The sequence below is a fragment of the Leptosomus discolor genome, chromosome 6, assembly GCF_034619465.1.
Source record: "Leptosomus discolor isolate bLepDis1 chromosome 6, bLepDis1.hap2, whole genome shotgun sequence".
Lineage (NCBI taxonomy): Eukaryota > Metazoa > Chordata > Aves > Leptosomiformes > Leptosomidae > Leptosomus > Leptosomus discolor.
The window spans coordinates 56,369,473-56,390,762 of record NC_141396.1 but is presented as its reverse complement, the minus strand read 5'-3'; the positions used below and the strand labels follow the sequence as shown (position 1 = coordinate 56,390,762).

At 37.1% G+C, this 21,290-nt stretch overlaps 1 protein-coding gene across 3 annotated transcripts in view; it reads right to left on the bottom strand.

The window, feature by feature from the left end:
- The window catches only part of ESYT2 (extended synaptotagmin 2), an 81,319-nt gene that overhangs the window by 39,609 nt on the left and 20,420 nt on the right, over positions 1-21,290 (bottom strand). For all 3 annotated transcript variants that reach the window (XM_086466664.1, XM_086466665.1, XM_086466666.1), the window contains exons 2-6: positions 11,399-11,440; positions 10,347-10,481; positions 8,371-8,447; positions 2,417-2,489; positions 1,487-1,576 (exon numbers count right to left, since the gene is read on the bottom strand). In XM_086466664.1, the coding sequence (XP_086322790.1) occupies positions 1,487-1,576; positions 2,417-2,489; positions 8,371-8,447; positions 10,347-10,481; positions 11,399-11,440 (417 nt within the window). The remainder of the gene's footprint in view (positions 1-1,486; positions 1,577-2,416; positions 2,490-8,370; positions 8,448-10,346; positions 10,482-11,398; positions 11,441-21,290) is intronic.

Below are 21,290 nucleotides of genomic sequence, written 5' to 3'. Positions count from 1 at the left end.
AAAAGATCCCCAGCCACTTTCATTGCTATTCGGGTAGTAAAGAGCAGAGAACCCTAGGAAAGATTTCTAAAGTATACTACAATTTCATTTAGATAAAGAAATCAGTTACTTCTTCAAAAAGCTGGTAAAACACAGTAGAGTCCTAGACAAATGCTATAATACCTTGAAAGTAATTTCAGTTTGTACATAATTATATTCTTTAGTAATTAAAAAAGGTTTTAATTTAAGAAGTATTTTGACTCTTACTAAGTCATGGTCAACCCTTCTAGGTAATGCCAGTTAGAATGCCCAGGATCTCACCTTCTACAAGACTCACTAGGTTGGATGCAACCTCAAGAGCCAGTCTGTGTGAACAGTTCTGGAAGAACTGTACTTATGTCAATCCTAGTAGATGCAGGTCCAATCTGTTCTTAAGAGACATCCGTGACGGAGATTCCCAGTGCCTCCAGGCAGCCTACTACAGCACTTCACTACCACTACCATTCAGGCCTTCCCTCATCCCCCTTGCCCAGCCTGCATCTTCCTTGCTGTGACTATTTGTTATCCTATCTGCCATTGACATGAAGAAGAGATTGTGTGTTTCTTTTCTGTAAGAGCCTTTCACATTTTTGAAGAACACGTTCTCCTCCGTCTTCTCCAAACTAAACAATACCCATTCTTTTGGTCTGTCCTCAAAGGTCAAGTTTATTCTCATCTCGCTACTTTGGACACTCTCCAACTGGTCAGTATCTTTGTTGAAGTGCTGTGCCTAAAACTGAAAGCATTTGTGGATTACCCTCTTGTTTACACATGCCAGTCTAGCCCTATCATTTTCATACCAGCAAGGCCTTGTTGGTTTACCTTTGTTTCACCATTATTCCTGCCCAAATGTCCACTTTGGCCTAGCACATATTCCAAATGAACTACGTAACAACCTCTCTCCCTCCAACTTCTGCTGTCATGAGCATTTTGAATTCAAATCCCATCTCACTCTCTCCTTCATCCATTCTCATACTTCAGCCATTGGTAAATGTAACAGAAATTGGCCACCTGCTATCTACGACAAAAACTTCAATCACTGTAGCGGGTAATGTCAAAACACCCATTCTGATTCTAATTTGTGGTAACACCAGCACGGTTTTCAAAACAACCTTACACAGATCTTGTGGAATTTCATCTTACACCGTGCTCACCTGCAGACTGTCCTGAGAAAAGCTTTTTACAAACAACCTAGACAGCATCTGTTGATCTTCCCTATGCAGACAACTTGTAAGAAAAATCTGACAGTTTTGACAAAACACACTTCATAATTCCAAGGTAAATATTATTGATCTTCGTTTCTTCTAGTATTCATAACATTTGTCCACTATTTTTCTGGGAAAGTTCCACCAAACGGTAATGATTTCCCAAATTCTTCCCTTTTGCTGCTGAATTCTTGCTCCATCAGTTTCTGACTACTTTCACCAGCACTCTTAAAAAGGGTAGAGACAGAGATAAAAGTACTTACAGGTTTCCTAAGGAAAAAAAGGGATAGTGCTCCAATCAAAGGCATGTCTCCAATTAATGGTTCCAGGATAACCCTCATAGTGCCATGGATCTGCGGAAGATGAGGAAAAAAAGGCAATGGAATTGACTTTAGTTCTAGTTTTAAATAAAATGTATTCACTGGCAATGTTCACACTTTTAATTCATTAAATTCTTGATTATGGAAGAATTATATATATATCACTTTACATATCAATCAAACCCAAAAAATTTAACACAGGCACTAAATAGTTTGGCTTACAAATTCATTACATTCATGTACATGATGCTGTGTCATGTTAGTGGTAATTTTGCTAAAAACATGAAGTAGATTATTTATACAGCTCAACGTAAACAAATGTAACACAAACGAATACAATGGCATCCCCAGACACTAGAACAAAAGTAGGTAAATCCTTATAGGTATGACAAGACACACAACAAAAATAAAGGCATACTGTTTTTCCTCATTAGAGAGAGATATCTGTTATCAGAAAATTGAGGAAATTTGAGAAACAGTATCAGAAGCACGGCTACTATTAATAATAGCATCTAAACTAATAATTGCATCTAACACTGGAATACTAAATAAAAATAATTTTAAGCTCCATGGTCCCTTTATGAAATTACACATCACATGAACATTGGCTTGATGTGAAATTATCTCCATCTTTTCCAGTAGAAATTGTTATATATTTATAACAGTTCTACATCTGAAAGGAATTTACCCTTTCAGCTAAGTCATATTACTGAAATTATTATGCAATCCCAATATTACGCAACTGAGAAAAAAAAAAAACAGTAAGCAGCAAAACTACATAATTACTGGTTTGTTCTTACAAACTATTTAATTAGAAAGTAACGATTCAGTGATGACTCGATATCAAAATCAAAGTAAAAAAATTAATTTCACCTGTATACTTTTCACACCAGCTCTGCAGAAGTATCTCTTTATCTCCAAATCAATTTCACAGTTTCCAACAAAACTACAACAAAAAAAAAGAAAGTATACGCTTCACTTTAATGGAGCAAACTGCAACACACTGTTAGTCCTGTTTTGCACTGTCATGACGGTTTATTTGGCACCTCAGTCTGTACACAAAAAAAAATGCATGTTAAAACATTCCCACATATAACAAAGTCAAGATTGTTAAAAAAAATTACATCCCCTTCAAATCATCACCACTGTCACCCAAATAACTCAAATTAATACATAGGTATATAATCATCTCCAGAAGCATATGTAAGAGAAAACGCGCAAGTAGCCTTATTTTTGGGAAGCAACAGACCCAAAACTCGTACTTCATTTCAGGAAAGCTCTACATTGGTGTCATTGATAGTACATGTACCCAAAGCCACGCTCATCTAATATAATCATGAGAAGCACTAGACAGAGATGGTTATTTTGCTAAAAATCAAAATTGTCTGAAATATTCAGAGACTTGCAAAATCAGTCTTATTTAGAAATTCAGTAAGCTGGGCATGCGGAGCTGGATGACCCACTAAGCAAGGTTTAAGCCAAAAACAGCTGAGCCCTTTCTGAAGGAAGAGAGGGAGGCAGGAAGGAAATTAGAAAAGAATATATTAAAAATGGTGCAAGTTTTTCCCTGAACAGTTCTTACACCCCATTTTTGAGGATGCAAGGTCAAGGGGGCTTGAAATTTTGCAGATGCTGCCCTCTATCTCAGAGACAGATTTGTAGAAGATGGTAAAAAAAAGCCCCATCTATTTTGCCTATGCTACAAAGGCTAAAAGACTATTTGTATACACCTCAGCCTCAGATTTTAGCAGCTGCTTTTCCTGAAGCTCCAGGCAGGTCAAGCATGTACCGGCAGAGTTGAGCAGATCTTTACCAAGAACTGCTGCTGCCGTGAGCCACATTGGGTCTGAAAACAAAGTAATTCTGAGACTCAACAAGGAATTTAGGAAGAAAGCTTTAGACTCTGATTTAGCAAGGGAATTGGTCAATGATTCTACAGAATGAGAGCTAAAACCAAAAGCCAACAGTCTGAATACCAAGCTACAGCTAGGGAGAGACTGGCTGGATAAGTAGACTGGCTACGGAGATACGGGTTGTAATGAAAGGCCAAGTGAAATCTGAAGAGCTTTCTGAGCAGACTGCCCAGTTAAAGAAAATGCAAGAAGGAACTAAGTGGGGAGGATTTAAGGCAGCTTAAACAAAGTCAGACACTGCTGGGAGGGAGGGGAAATTTGTTTCCTCTACAAGGCATCCTGTTCCAGATTCTACAGTAGAGCCCAGGCTTCCTAACACTAGGTTAGACCTAGCCTGTACAGTGAAAAAGTGTTCAGCCGTGTTCAGGTGTCTGACAGAATCTTATTACAGAAATGTCTGGGAAATCATGAACAAAATGGAGTTCCTCTCCTCATGGGGCCATTTTAGGATCAAGTCAAAATAAAATAAATTACTCTCACAATAAGAGCAGAACAGCAGGACCCCTGCTCCCTCCCCCCTGACAACTGATGTCCACAAGGCACTATCAAAAGAAAATGAAGGTGAGAGCTGCTGCATTCAGGATATCCATTATTCAAATGAGCTGTAGCCTCCTGTGCTCTGTGTGTGACAGTGCTGCCTACGGGATTCCAGGCAAATGCAAATCTTATCAATCCCTTAAACAGAAATAAACAATAGTACCGAGACACTCTTGTAAACATCCAACATTGAATTTATTTTGGACTATTCAAAAGATAACACTATGCAGAACCATTTTGGTACAAAGACCAGTTTGGGGAACTGCAAGACAACAACATGACAGGAGTCTATGTGAAAGGAAGGTGAACATTGCTGTCCCTGGAAAGAATGTAGTGTGACGGTACAGTTTAAAATAGGTATATAGTTTTTAATACACAATTTAAAACGATGTAATTTCTATTTTTAGTGATCTAACTATATATAGAGATAGTAGATATATATAAATAGACACACACATATAATTGCATAACAACATGATACAGAGAAGCAAGGTCAATTAAAACCTGCAACTGAAACCTCAATCTTGGCACTCTGTAGCATCAGAACTATTTGTGTTATGAAGACTGGGAAGCAATACACTCATTTGAAAATCCATAACAACATGATGACAAATTGAAGTAGAAATAGCAACAAACTGCATTTGAGGGAAATAAGTCAACAACTTTTAACTTTATTATAAAGTTAAACATGGTTTTATTCCCCAAGATATTTGTCTGGGTCCGTTAACAGTCGATGCTGTACAGAATTCCACTGTAACATAACACACAACTTGAAGGCTCATTTAGTAAGCAAATTCCATACATTCAGATCATAATATCCCAGAAATATTTATGACCCCTGTAATGTACAGATCACTGAGATAAATTACAGTTTAATGAGGACAGTCTTGTAAGAATGTAAGAGCAGCTGTACTGAATCGGATGAGAAGCACAGTATACTGTGTGTGGTCATTGTAGTCCATAGAAGATGCTCAGAAGAAAAACAAAGAAAGAATAGGACAAACATATTTCCCAGATGACAGTGGTCTGTGATTCCGTACTTTGGACTATCTTCATTATTTTTAGAAGGTCTTTTGACCCCATTTTTACATCTGTCTTCTTCCAGTACAATGGTAGCGAGTTTCTCCATTCAAGTATGCCACATGAGAAAAAAACACTTCCACATGTTTAAATCTGCAACCTAAAACTTTCTTTTAGTGCCTCTATTTTTTGTGTTATGAGAAGGTGAAAAGACTCAGTTGTACACTATTAACAAATATTTCCTCAATCGCTCAACCTTTTTTGGCTTTCTTTACTACAGTTCACATTTAATTCGACAGTTTACCTTGTTTTCTATTGATCCATAACCTTTAATTTTCCCCAAATGTTTACTACATCCATGCACTTTAGCAAATGTAAGATTTTTATTTATTAACAATTTATTTAGATTTTATCTTCATTTGCTCAAATAGATAAAATTTTTCCCTTGCACATCTTCATCACTAGAAACCAGACTTTTAAATTGTAACATGAGTTTTGACAATTTATTAACATAAAGCTCACAGTAAGAGAAAGGTAAAGTGTTCCCTTTGCAAATGTAGTCCTGAAATTGAATCTTTAAATACATTTTCCAGTGACCGCTTTGTGGATTAGCTAGTCAAGCTGCTTACAAGAGTAAAGTTCTTAACTGGCTCCTGACCAATGCACAGGACCTGTTTCAAAAGGTTCTGAAAAACACTCTGAAGCAATGACCATAATGCACTCAGTATCTTTGCAGAAACAATAGAAACTAAATCAATGCACACTCCTTTTGCAATTACACTTAAAGCAAAAACCAAAAAAAAAAACTCAAGGAAGATGCAAAAAATACTGAAGTATTTTGGAGACACATTGAAACTGCTTAAACATATTGTATGGAAGGTCCAAAGCAAACGCATATACCCCATCCCAAACAACTGACAGCAGAAAGGGCTAAAAGAAGCCACAACAGTGAAAGAGCAGGATAAAAGGAGGTTATTAAAAGAATGAGTGTACTTTAAAAAAATTAAAAACATAAACCAAATAAAAATCTTTCCTTCCTTCCCCCCTGCCACACACCCCCCCCCCCAGGGCTTGGCTTTACACATCTATTCTTATGAATGCTTAGAGATTGTTTTCCCTCTCAACTGTATTTAGGGAATGAAAAGTTTACAGAAAGCTGCTAACTTTAAATTTTAAAATAAAATTAAATTAAATTAGAACAAACTAATTTAACCGGAGATTTAAAATCTACAGGGATAAATACCTCGAAGGATAGACTTTTCTCCAGCAGTAAGACTGTTCTTTATAATCTTGCAAAACTGAACTAAAGTTCATTCCCTAAGAAACAGTTTAGGGCTGCTAGCTGTACATCACTGTGTGTCTAAACATGCCAAGAACATTTAATACAGAAACACTTCATTCCTGTTACTGCTGAAATAAACCCAGTGATAGACCCTTAGAGAACATTAAAAAAAAAAAAAAAAATTAAAAAACCCCAAACAGTAATAATTGATACTGGGGTGCAATCTGTCTTAAATTTGCATAAGTAAAAGCCTTTGAAAAACAGCCCTTTACCAATGAGAAGGTGTCAAGGACAAGTCTTAAACATGAACCAGGACTTCCTTTGATGGTTGTTTTGTCTAAGCCGTAATTTCTAGAAGCTATGACAGTCACTCCATAGCTCTCTTGTTTCCACTTTCTTCCTGGAAGCCTATGCTTCCAGGCAGTAGGGACAGGCTGTCAGGGTAAATGGGCACCTAGCTGACTCAGCACTATTACTGTTATTTAAACCACTTCAAGGATTTTTTTTCAGCCTTTTAGACTGGATTCTATTCCAGCTGTTATCACTTCTCTAAGTAGGTTGCAGTGTAATGCAATGAGACACATGGGTAAAGATTTCCTTTAGGTCTAGGTAATAGGACATTCTTGCTGAAATTTTTGTACAAACATATTGTACATTTATCTGTCCCAACCTACTTCATGAAGAAAAAGAAAAAAGAAAAAAAGAAACACTAGGTTTACCCTATCCTCCTGTGGGAATAATTCTGCTTTAAAGGGAAGAAATGGTCTTGGCCCCCCAAATGTCTCAAAAATAGCTTCTCAAAAACAGTTTATTTGCACTGTGTCCACAGTGCTCAGACAAGTCTTTTTCCTGAGGGCTTAAGTCTGAAGAGGTGAAGCTGTTCTCACAGCTGCTATCCAAAGTGACAACAGAGAGAAAACAGAAGGAAATGTCTCTGTTAGGGCTAACAGCATCCATCCAGTGAAACAAGCTCTCAAGAAATAATCCTGCTGTATTTTGTCCAGCAGCACCAATCCCTGATCTGGATAGCTGTCTTTTTCCCACAGAAATAAAGTGATTCAATTCAATAAAGATTGAGCCCTGCTCACAGACGTTGTCCCCACCCCTCTCTGGAACCAAAGAAAGGATGCAGAAGTATCTTCTCATCACTCTGGGGCCCAGCTTTGACAAAGAAGCAGTCTTCAACACAGCTGAGATTCAGATAGATAATTCAAAATTAAGAATAACCAAGTTCAAACTTTGGAAGCAACTCTGAAAAAGAGACACTGAGAGGCCTGATTACCCTTCTGGTTACTGCCACGGAAACAGCAAGAAACACAGAAGGCTGCTCTTCACTGGATCGTCAGTGACTGACAAATCTGGCCTTTCCACAACCTACAAACAGGTGAAAGTAGTCACTGTTACACATATCTTTGATGGTCAAATATAAAAACATTGCTGGTTTCACTGAGTGAACTTTCAAAGAACTCTGTAACTGCAGATTGTGTTGAGAAAGACTTTGGCAAATGTTGGGTAGATCTATTTATAAACCTATATAAAAGGGTTCAGGATGAAAGGGCAAAGAAACCTGAAGCAGCAGAGCACAGTCACTCTGGCATCACATAATACATAGATTTACTTCGGTTAGTGGTATGAGCACAAGTACTTCAGTAGCTATCATTCTCTCTTTCTAATGTCCTGTTTATAGAAAAATCTGAGTAACTGAGAAAAGTAAAAAACCCCAAATATTATGTCCTATATTTTAGACTAGACTAAACTTAATGACAAAGTTTTAATACACTAGAAACAAACAAACAAACAAAAAAATCAAAGACAGCGCTTTAGCTTTGGAAAGTATTTTTTTTTATTAACCAACATTACTTTAATGATGCGGTCACACTGAGTTGACATACTATTTCCCTCAGATAAATCCTATTTACAGCACGCAGTTCCTTCCTCCAGTCATACACAATTAGAACTAACTACATTTGTGTAATGAAGCAATTCTTCTCCTTTCAGGCCAACATAACTGCTGAATCGAACAAAGCACATATTATAAAGCATGGGCACCACTGTAATATGATAATAATGTTTACCTGATTTGAAGATCCAAAATGATCTGCCTTTTGTCCACATTTTCAGTATAGACTTTTACACCATTTATCCGCAGAGGCTGAAACAATGAAGCAAGTAAAAGCTGGATCCTTCTTCTGAACTATACCATATTAAACTCTTAACTTCAAAATAAAGGTGAATAAACACACATTCATGCCTGGAGTTAAGAATTTACTATAAGCATAATTAAAAGGCGTGAAGCAAAGCTACTGATTTAGCTCAAAATATTACTGCAAGGGTTAGAATTACCTTGCTTGGGTCTACTCAACCACAACCCTTCCAGCAATTACCCTGGGCTTAGACCACTAGATTACAAGATTTACGAAAGATTTCCCTCTCCCTCCAATTAACATGTAATTTCTCTGTACTGCTATATGTCTCACACTCACAGACAAAGCATTCATTTCTGTGCAACTAAAACAAGCTAAATTTAATTCACAAAATTGGAGTTGCCTTAAGTGGAATTCAGTCAGAATGGATGAAAATAACCCATAATCCCCACAAAAAGTTGTGTCAACCACTCTGTGCTCTCTCTCTCTCTAAACTGCTGGGCTCCTGTTCTCCCTTGCTCCCTCCCTCTCTCATACAGGAACAACACATACCAATCAAACACTCCCAAGACTCACAGGTTCATCAAATACACGGTAGGAGAGGATGACCAATGACCTTACTTAGCACCACCTCCTGTCACATTTTGAATTTTTCCTGTCTGGAAAAATTGCCGTATTTCTGTTTACACCTTTTTAGTAATTTAAGTAAAATGGAAATCTCACTGCTGTCAGACTCCCACTGTGTTGGGGTCTGTGCAGCTCACAAGATGCAACCCAATCAAGGCTGCAATATAAAGTAAGAATAGCTGTTTCTCTTGTTCAAGATAACTCAGTCCAGCTGCAGAAGCATATAGAGGCATGGAAGCTAATTTAAACCCCACTTAAAATTAGTATGCCTTAAATGGAATGCTATTCTACAGTCTGTAATACAGGTATATCTATGGCAGGACAGAGGCCAGGTGTAAAAGGATTTACAACTTTTAAAACAAACAAACAAACAAAACCAAAAAAACCCCAAAAACACAGTACAGAAGGTGCAGTAAAGCATAACGAACTGTAATATACTTGAAATAGTCACAAAGAGAGAAAAACAATTCTCCTCCATCACATCTGAAACTTAACTTCAGTTTTCCTAACATTCGGGGGCAGGGGGCAGAGATTTTAAAATCTTTACTTAAAACCCCATTTATGACAAGCAAGAGGAACACAAAAGACAACTTCACAAAAAAGCTGTTAAGCTGCATCTCAACAGAAGTAAAGTTCTAGTTGATGCAGGTAAGAGTAAGTAGTGGCGAACTTACTGCAAGCAGAGGTAACTTATTCTTAGCTTGGACTGGCCAAACAGGCTCTTCTGCAGGCATGTAAGAGCCATATATTATGACCTCTTCTTCAGTGGGACCCAACAGAAAGTAAACCCCTTTCTGCTCGTTAACACTACATTATGGGCAGTCCTTTGGAAAGCTGAGCCAGCAGCCTTGTCATTGGACTCCATACAGAACGTGATTAAAAGTTCATCTGTTACAAGAAAGGTAATTGCACTTGGATCATCTGGCAAGAAAAGGATAATGGTCCCTGCTCACTTAATGTAAAGCATTACATGAACAGTATTAATATCATGTTGCTACGAGCTCTTCTCATGACTAGGAGTTACTATACTTTGAGTCTTCTCCCAATTCTCAGGCAAATTTCTGAAGCAGAGACCCCAGGAAAAAAAAAAAAAAAAAAAGTAAACCAACCCTGAAGCCTCTGCTAAAAAAAAGCCATGCATGCTTTTTATTTTAATGTTACAACAGCAGAATCAGGCTTACCACCAAGTGCCACTAAGAAACATTTTTGTGTAGATTTAAACATGTTACATGAAAACGGTATGCAAGGCAGAGCCTTAGAAAACCTCACCAGACACTGACCTGATGACCAATATCAATCTTCGTAAAACTGAAGGTACTGAGGTGGTTGTTTGCTCCTCTTACTGCTGGTTCTATGGTCTCCCGGAAGAGTTTCTCAATAAATTGGCAAATAAAAGGCCACATCTGTTTTACAGTCTAAGGGAAAAAAAAAATAAAAACAATAATAATAAAAAAATCTATATGGGACACAACAGACAACTAAAAAATATTCTTTAAGGCATACATAAGACATTTTGTACAAAGTTTTAAACATGCAAGTTTTCTATACAGCTCGTTACAGACACAAAAACTGGTTCCTTTTTACATACAGGAAAGCTTTCTAAAATCCTCAATTTGTGTGTTTTATACATCTGCACAAATCTGAAGCACTGGAGGAGAAAAACAATATAAAGAATATTCTTTTATCCCATGAATGCATATGCATTCAGCACTAACGGTGAATGCTGGGGAGAAGGGTGAAGAGGTTTAAGTTAATTTGCATGTAAAGAGAAGACTAAGGAAAAATGGCTCAAGTGCATTTCTTAAATACATGTATAAGGTTTATAAATGTAAAAAATACAGTATTTTAGTGTCATATCTGAAAATTAACTCATGTTCTATGCTCTTTGAGTGAAAGATATTAAAAAAACCCACTGCATAGATCTATATCTTAGATTATCACACATACGAATCAAAACTGCAAAACTGATTTATTTTTAGATTGGAGGTCAGGAACCTAGAGTAACTGGAAAGTATCCCAGACAAGTAGAACATAAAAGACTGTGTTTACAGCTGCTATGACTTCCACACAATTATAGATGTCATTATTTTAATGCCACTTAAAGTCATTCTCCAAAACTCACAATTTCAAGACCAGGAAAACAGATTTAATCTTTCTTGGGACTAACTGGATCAACAACCAGAAGCTTCAAGTGCGTAAAGAGCACAGAACACTAAAACTACTCTGTTCTCAGATTCTTGCCTCACCATTTGTTTTGGTTTGGTTTGGTTTTTATCTCGAATTTCCCTCCTCCCCATTCCCATTTGGAAGCAATGCTAATGACTACCCTTACCTTGTTGAGCCATTCTGCCCTCTCTGTGTCTGGAAAATGGACCTAAAAAACAAACGAATTAATACAAATATAAAACACTTTTTAGTTTATCATGGCCAGTCATTTATAATACAGGAAAGCTCAGGGACCTCCTTATGAGCACTGTACACAGTGAGTATATCAAGCAGTTAACCTTCTTGACAAGAACATTAGAACTCAAGCAGATAAGGTATGAACTCATTTCTAAACTACATAGATACAAGTCCATGCATGTATTTAATAGTGGCATCTGGAATTAAGTGTTGCTTTAACACTATAAACAAACAAAAAATAGTAATAATAAGCATAGCTGACACAGCTAGTGTCAACCAAATTTAACTCTTCTGTTTCAGGGGGTTTTAACATGACCCACATGGCTGTCAGAGTCCTGACTGCACCTCTACTTTCATTCATGCCAGATCTTTTCAGTATCAATAAATCATGGCTAGAAATATTTAAGTAGTGAAGCTGAAGCTCAGGAATATGCACTTAAGTCCTACCAAAAGCCCTTCAAAAAGACATTTTTAGTGATTTCTTTTCTTAACTGCAGAAATCAGTAAGAGACAGAAGTATGACAGTATATCCATGGGATGGAAACTACCCATCACAACTGGAGAACACTAATTAAACACTGGAAGAACAGACAGTTTTCCAGACACAGGAGAGCATGGTTTGTAGCTTTACATCTTACACACACACACAACTCAGGAAAAAAATTTAAAAATTAAAAAAAAATAAAAATAAAAACCTGAAGCAGTTCAGAAGAAGCAGAGTTAAGAAACACTTCTTTAAAAATGACCAGCTTCTACAACAAGATGCAGATCACACTTCTAAAACACAAAGAGCCTTTGAAAACACTAAAAAACTGTGACCTACATATACTGACTTTCGTGAAGCAATGTCTCTACTGAACCGAACTGCAAAATCGTAATCTCTTCATAGCATAACAGATTGTACCACCGGTTTTAACAGCAGTGCCTACTGGTTATTTTTGTTATGCAGATATCCCAAATGTGAACAGTCAGTTAAATACATCTTTTTTAAACTGTATTTTCAACAAGTTGGATCTGAAAGCAAGACCCTTTAATGATTTGTTTAGTTTGTATTAAATTCTTGCATTAACAATCAGCACTAACATATTCTTGAATATACTCAAGTTACTGTCAGAGCAGTCCTTAATTTCATCTAAGCATCCATGTTCTAGCTATGCTGAAGGATTGTTCTCTACAGCATAATCAATACTGTCAGTTATTTCTCCAGTCTGTTTCTTTCTCAATATTCCCAGGTCCATAACTAAGGTAAGCTCTAGGTTTTTACTGATTCTTAAAGAATTACAATTCCTGTCTTCCACTGTCAAAAGAGAGGCCCTTGCATCTATTCAAAATTGCTTTTTTCAAGTATATCACATATCTATCAAAAGTATCTATCAAGTGGCACAAGAATGACTGATGATTTACTTGACTTTAACAAAAACGTTCGATAGGATTTATTTTACTTTATGAGTTCAAAGAATAGAATTATTAATAATGAATGGAGCAGTTTTGGAACCATATTATTATATTTTATTTATTTAGAATTGATTTCCTAGAAAATCATGGTGGATAGAATATCAGAAGTCTGTATTTAGAGGTTTGGGGGGGTTGCGGTTTTTTTGCATTTGCAACACAAGCTGTTAATGCATGTACATGAATTTATAGCTGAACAGCGCTTATGACTCAGTTTTTTGTCTTGTAGGGTTCTCAAGTTGCTTCCAGCGCTCAAAAAGTTAAAGAAAGAAAAAGAATGAAGACTATGTTAACCGTAATGCTAATAAGTAACATTTTGATCTTTCTTCTAAAGCATTTGCCTTCTGAATCTGCAGACATAAAATGTGACAATTCTCAACAATTCTTTATCTCTAAAGCATGTCGTTGGATCAACATGAATATTTCATTCTGATTGCTTAGCAAAGCGACCAGCGATGTTCACAGGGTGGGAACTCAAGAGCTGTTCCATACATGAGAACTACAGCTGTTGGAATGAACAGCAATGAAATAAATTAAAAAGAAACAACAAATTAAATGCATGGATGAGGAAAAGAAAATTAATGGAAATACCAAAAGCAAACCTGTCTGCTGCAAGTAATGCAAGATAAAATAGAGTTATCACATTCACAACTCATTTGTAGCCTTTTGTACAAGCATCCAGTCGACACCCACAGGAGAGCGTCACTAGACTGAAAAAACTTCCCATCCTAAATATAATCTCAGCCCAGATGAAATCCATCTTCCTCCACAGAGTGATACAACTTCCCAGATCAAGGGTATGAACTCCCCAAGGCACAGGCCACGTTCCCTGCACTATGCACAGACCGTCATTCAATACATCTGACTGGAAAGAATCAGGTAGCACCTCTCTTGCACCCATCAAGCACCCTTCACATTCGTCCTGAATTATGCAGAATCACTTGAGATAGGGCTGGGAAACAAGCAAGATGCCACATACACTAATATCTGGCTAGATACACTGAATTTTATCTACTCTACAGTCTTTATTAGGACCTTGCTTAACAGGATATGTTCTTAATTTTTCCATAGATTTAATAATTACTCATCCTTCACTGTGCCACACCTACCATGCTCCTACCGTTACCTGAGTCAGGACTAAGCCAACTCCTTAATTATATAAGCCTATTTTACTCCTACAGTTGCACGTGTTAACAGGCAACAAATAATACAATGAATTACATCTTTCCTGTTTCTCATCCCTTTCCCATCCTTGCTTTTCTACTTGCACCACTTTTAACATAATTCAGTTGTATTCAGTGTCTACTCTGACACCCAAAACAGAGAGAATACAATCCTCCATCTTCAAGACTGAAATTTTTACTCCAGCCAATCTTGAATCAAAAGTTGAGCTTTATTTAATCTTCAGATGCTCCAAACCAGGCAGGCTGAAAACAAGGCATAAACATTTATCAGTCTACTAATTCCATACATTTTTAGCCTGCTATATGAGACTGCAATATTAATGGCAATGTCATATTTTGCTTTAAGAGCTTTGGATATCAAACACAATCTTACGCAAAGACAACAGGGGAAAGCCTAAGGGATGGAAGTTGGTACTCTGGATCAGTCAGGACTGACAGAAGAGTATCAAGGCAACTGCACAAACATTTTATGGCCAGAAACAGAGGCAGAAGTCAGACTAACCGATGTCCAAAATCTGCTAATTTCTATACAAAATCTGTTAGACAAGCACGACAAAAAGAGGCAGAAGTCAAGATTTCAGCAGAGACAGTCAAAGACTAAAAACGTTTTCCACTTGGTTTCTGTAATTAAATTGCTCATGCAGGTTTGGTAAGTACTGTCTGATTTCAACCACTTGGCGCAGTTATTTATTATTCAAAGGAAAGTGTAACTAGAGAGAACTGTTGCAAGAAATACCCTAATGACCATGTTCAACACCAAAAACATTGTAATACCACATGTTCCAGCAATGTTCAAATATTAAAAGTTATATTGCAAAATGCTTGCAAGTGCTCAAAAGATATGTTTCTGCACATTAAAAATACACAATTTAGCTTTCTCACAAACTGCTTGTGCTCAACTGTAAACAATTCTCATGTTTATTCCCTATTTCTGATGTGCTCATATCCCTGTCAAACACTCAATTCAGAATACATTATTTTTTGTAATGATCTCTAAAATAACAGAAAGAGCCCATGGAATGCAGTTCCTTGTTCCGTCCTGGAAGATAATAAAACAAAACAGGGACAAAAGAAAACCACTAACAAGCTCCTATTTCCATAATAACAGCAGAAACATTTCTTACCCACAATTACTTTATTATTTAAACTCTCTACGTATGCTCTTCCTATTGGCAAAATTAACTCAGTTCTCTGCCCAGATGATCATGTGCATCTTTCTAAGGAAACAAGGCTAGACAAAAAAATAATAAACATTAAACTCAAATCTCACAGACTAAGGATTGGTGGGAAATTTTGAAAAGTCAAACACTAATCACCAAATGTTATCAAATGTGTTTCAAATTACAAATAACAATAATAATGCTGCCTTAGATGTAATTCTTCATTCACATAAGGGAGGTTTCACATATCTACATAAACGTCACTAAAAGCAAGCACTGACAAGAAAATCAGAAAGAATGAAGTTACAACACCCTTCTGGAAGTAATGGTGAATTGCTCTCACCACAAGTTACAGGTATTAATCTACTTTAAAATTACTCACTGATCCCCTCACTGTAAAACATTTGTTTTTAAAATTATCTTTGTAGCCTTCTCCAGCCTTAAAGCTATTTATCAGCCAACACTTGTTATATTTAACTTCTATTTAACGTTTAATATATAGGGCCTAAGTATTAGTTACAGGAACTGACACAACAAAAATGGCACCTACATTGGAAGTATGAAACTACTGCTATTGACCAGCATCCCATAAAGTGAAAACTTTTCCTGCTACAAATCAGTCACTTTTTCATGAATTGTGTATTACAGCAAAGTAAGAAGAGGAAGCTATAAAAGCAGTTTAGATCAAAAAAAAACCAACCAAACAACAAACAAGAAAGCAAACCAAACAAAACCCCCATACCACTGTATATCGGCTTTTTTCCCCTTCTATTCTTCCCCCAAGGATTAGAGGTAAGAATTCAATTTTTGACTCCATTAAAAATAATGTGTTATAATAGCTATGTTTAACAGATACTCATCTGAGTCAGTATGACTTAGCTTATGCCTAGTTCTTTCTATTTGCATTGTTAAACTACCTGTTGCTCCCTATGAAAACCTTAAAAGAAATTAAACAGTAACTTTTTGATTAATTGTAAGGTCACACAATACAACCAAGTTTCTTGATAAAGTTAAAATGTAACTAAGTATTCTTGAACAGTTTTCCAGTTATTTCACAAATATCTCTTATATTAGATACTGATTCCTTCTGTTACTTTGGAAAGATAAAATAACTTGCAGAAATCGTCCCCTCTATCAAAAGCACATTTGTCTAGCTTAAATGTAAAAGGGTATCGCAATTATTCTTCAGAATCTCTTCATGCATCATCAGAGGAAAGGGTGAGCACCCCACAGTAAGGCAGGCAGAAGAGAAGCCCAACTTAGGTGCTCTAAATCACCTTCTGAATGCACGGCATAAGCAGTTATTTAACTACTAAGCCTAAAGCTAGGTGGCGTGGCAGAAAAGAAACACACTAAAATTAAATTATCCTTTGAATTGTAACTCAAAAAGGCCACAGAAATTTAGTAAAAGAATTACAAAGAATCCCAGCATGAATAGAACAGTGTTGTACAGTGATATTCAAGCTCAATTTAACCGCTATTCACTCCAGTATTTTCCAGCCAGTAAAGCAGGCTGGCCTAAGGACATTTTAGGTAAACCAGAGCTAAACAGAGCTAATGGCTTAATCCCATGTATTCCAGCCAGCAAACCTCTCTCTCTCTCTCTGGAGAAACAAGGAGCAGCAGTAGGTGAAGTGTTTGTTCCTTTCCACAGAGGAATGGACGAGAGTCTTCTGCTCATCCACACAACCTGAAGAAGCTTATCCCCAAACACAGACTGGGGCACAACTGCTCCTTTCTAACAGGGGGTGAAGAAGGGAAAGCAAAGCAGCCAGGCTGTCTCCTGTTACTCCAGTAATCCACCTCCAGGGTTATCCTAGCAATTTTCCTAACTTCTATCAGCCCCAGAAGTATTGTAGCTCCCATATCTTCCGCCTTACAAGGAAAAACACACTAAATATTTACTGTTGCAGAACGGCAGGATTCAGTATTCCTGAAAGAGAAGGTTAAATTGTTAATAATGAGGGTTCCTCAAAAAGGCTGCAATTAACCACAGCCCCTTGTGACGAAATAAACAAACAACTGCTAGTTCCATTATTTTTTGGTAGCCTGATTCTGTTTCTGTTTAGCATGCTTTGGCATGGATTTTGTGTGTGCCTAAACATATTAAAACCCCGATCAGCCTTTGCACAGCAAAATTCATATTCAGTATCACAAATTTGGTATGTTTCCAGTATGGAGATTAAGCAAGGACTCTTAAAACAGTTTCACTAAGAATCATTAGGGCATGTTGCATATGCAGTGTCTCTTAACAGAAACATCTGGAAGATCCGGAAGCAAGCTGATACAGAAAATCAGTTTTGTCAAACACACTATCAAAGCCCACAGGGTACTTCACAAAACAGCAGTTAGAACCACCTCCATAAATCAGTGCAACTAACCTAAAATTACAAGCTATAACTATAAAATAAGCAGTATAGGTTTTGATAGTAATTGCCCATTAGCAAAAAAAAAAAAAAAAAGGTTTTTAATACATAATAAACACCAGAAAATTAAGGGGAGAGGAAAACAAAGCAAAACACACACACACAGAGCAAGATACAGAGACAAAGAAGGTGGAGAATGGCCCTACAGTCATTTCCATGACTCTCTGATCACTATAAAACCTGAAAGTAAAATGGAAATATCGGAAAAAGTGGAAACGTATCTAAACAGAAGAAACAGCTGTAATGCCAAGCAAGGTTAAGGATTGTTTTTATTTACGAACTGGAATGTAAGCCATTTAAGTGCTTGGACAACACATCGGAAAACAAAATAAACCTTTAAAATTAAAAAAAAAAAAGTAGCCTTTGAGTCAGATTTGCACCTATGAGACCAGAACGGTATTAGAAACACATGCTTGGTATCCCACACCAAATGCTCCTAAAACATTCTACCAACACAAACACTCTCATCCCACGTGAACTGCCACTATCAGTTCAGCAAGTCCTAAGAGCTGCCACAACAAATTACAAGCGGCTATTCAGCACAAGTTTTCCAGCACGATCTCCACCGTATTCTCCACTGCCTCACAAGCTATTTGCTTCGGAGTCAGTGTGAGCATCAAGGCGAAAAAGAATTCTTTCAACAACGTGGCAATTAAACACAAAACAAGTTGGTGCTTGTAGAAAGTCTAAAACAAACAGCTTTTCAACACCTCCGGGTTTCAATACTAATACAGGAAAGCTACTATAATAAAATTAACATACTTCAAGTAGTAAAACAGAGTCTTTATACGAAATTCTTTATATGGTATAGAAATTTTTACTTCATTGCAGCCTTCTGTTACCTCTGTTCCTCTCCCCTTCTTCTTAAAGGTCTAAAGGCCTAATATACTGACAGTTCTAACCTGGAATAAACAGCACCTCATGTGAGCTGGGTACTTCAGCATCCTGGTATGCCCTGAAGGATGTATTTCCTAACATACATTTGTAGATACTGCATCTGGGAGAAAACGACTAGCAGCACACAGGCGTTTTTTTGTAAAGTCAGGCTAAACTAGCATAAAACGGGTCTTCATAAAATGCTACAAATGGTAGCAGCACTGTAAGAAGAGTCACCACTACCCATACACGCACTCCTGAACTTAACTGAAGCCCATACTCACATCCACCCTTTCTGCTGTGCTAGAATTAAAACACAAAATTAAAGTATTTAAAGCTTTCTTAAATTTTATCAATAACCATAAATGTATCCATTTCTCATGTAAGTAATATAAAAGATGCTGCTTTGCTTAGATTTTAAATATATATATAAAAAATACATATATAAGACTGTAATTGAGAAAGTTGTCCCTTCTCATTTTCCTTCTCATTACAGAATTCACAGAATTCACTGGAACAGCATTTAAAAAATTAACAATCCTCCAATTTTTGCTAACAGCCAACCAAAGTCTGATCAGCTTAAAGTTCTGGCAGCTGTGGATTCAGAATCCATTCATCTGCAGCCCTGCAATACCACCAGAATATTCTCACCTGGACACTCCTCCTAACTTCTATGGCAAACAATGTCTTTGGAAACGCAAAATAACGCTGTTATTTGCAAAAGAAAAGCCCTGCCTAAAAGAGGCTCCAGAGCTCTGATGGAACTCAAAACAGGCAGCCCAGAAATCAGCCATGCAATTCAGAACCCAAGGATGCTGAGACATTACAAAGCACAACAGTTTCATTTTCTCCATGTGTATCTCTCACTTCAACATCTATTAAATATGCTTCACTCATAACGGCAGTGAGGCTTGTCAAGAACTGCATGACTTTTCAGCAATTTGACTCACCAGCGCAAAAAACAGATAAAATTTGCCTAAGTGCTGCTATTTTTGCAGAGATGGAGCAAGCATGCGGCAATACAAAGTTACCCAGAAACCTCCTACTCAGCAGCAGCTTGCCATAACAAAATCCTCTGGGATAGGCATTATAAGCAGCTGCTCTGGAAGAACGACAGAACAGTAGTCTGCTAGTAAGTAAAGGAACTGGGAAATCCTACTTCTAGCCTGACACTCAGCCTTTGCAACCTTAACTCGAGGAAAGCTGTTCAGCCTAGAAATTAAAAAACGAGCATCATTAACTTCTAGAAGCATCCTGGCTGAATCACCTGAAGACCACCAACACATAAAACAAAAATCCCTTGCTTTACCACTGGTGGTTACACAACTTCCTTCCAAACATCTGGAAATACATTGGCACGGGTTTCTGCCTTATCTGGATGCAGAATCTACCCTAAACATAGCATAGTATGTCTGCTAGAGGGAACCACAGAGCTCTCCTTTGCTCATGTTATCTCTTTCTAAACAGAAAACTTTAAGCCTTCAGTCCTCCATCACAGATTCATCTCCTAGTGCAGCCTAATTTCAGAATTATCCTCAAGTACTAGTATACTAGTACTACATAGCCAAAGTCAGGCTTCAACATAGAGACGAAGTCAACTCTGTAACCAAGCTGCTTTATTCTCACTGCAGTTTAAGAAGATCTTGTAATTCTTCCTGAATTGTTGTGTTCACACTTTTCTACTTTCCAGCTGGAAAAGGATTGTATGTTTTCAGTGACCAGTTTGGCCTGGGACAGAAGAGTAAAAAAAAAAAAAAAAACAAACCAAAAAACCAAAACCTGAACCAATCCTTTTTTTTTTTCCTTTTTAAAAGGAACCATTTAGTGGTTTCCACTTTCTGAAGTTCACTTTCCTCTCACATAAGATTGATATCCCGACACAGAAAGAGACATATTTTTCACACTAAGCTAGTATTTTTCTCTAGAACTGAATGAAGGTTTCTGGATCATGACTAAAACAAGATCTCCGCTTTGCAGGATGGGAGATTTCCAACAAGTAACTTCAATGTGGCACACTATGTCCAATTTGACAGGATGTGTTGCTAAGACTCAAACCAAGTTATTGCAAACAAGAAACAGAGCCTTTAGAACTTAATTTCACTACATCAAAAAATTAATCTTGCCTTAATCTTTCACTACAAGAAAAAACCTCATCACAATAAATACATAGACTGAGGAAATGAAGTTATGCTTCCCACAGTTTGATGGCTAGACTTTTTACTTTAATTTTAAAAATCTCTAATATTATTATTAAAAAATCCTATGTATTTCATGTAAAGGGATTTAAAGTTAAAAGCACTCATGAAGCCACTGGATAAATTAGCAGTGCAAGGACTAAAACCATCATTATGTTCAGCATGCAGGTCCACCAAGACCTAACAAGTCACCTGTATATACATTTTCCCGACACCTGACTGGCACCTGCTGCCTGGCAGACCTGCCAAAAGCCAGTCCTCCAATTACACTGTTGAAGATCGTATCCATCATTCAGAACCCATCGAGAATAAAGACCCACTGAAAAACCGAAATCTTCAAGTTTAGAGGGAGTGGAAAACTCCTAACAAAACTATTTCAAAGCACACTTCATCTAACAGTTTACCATTCTTCTGAATTGTCAGCTGGAACAGAAGTGGTGCTGAGCACTTCTTAAAGTGAGGCAACGTAAGAACTTTGGTTTAACACTTTGATCGCTTACTACCCACATTTACAATAGTGCATTTATC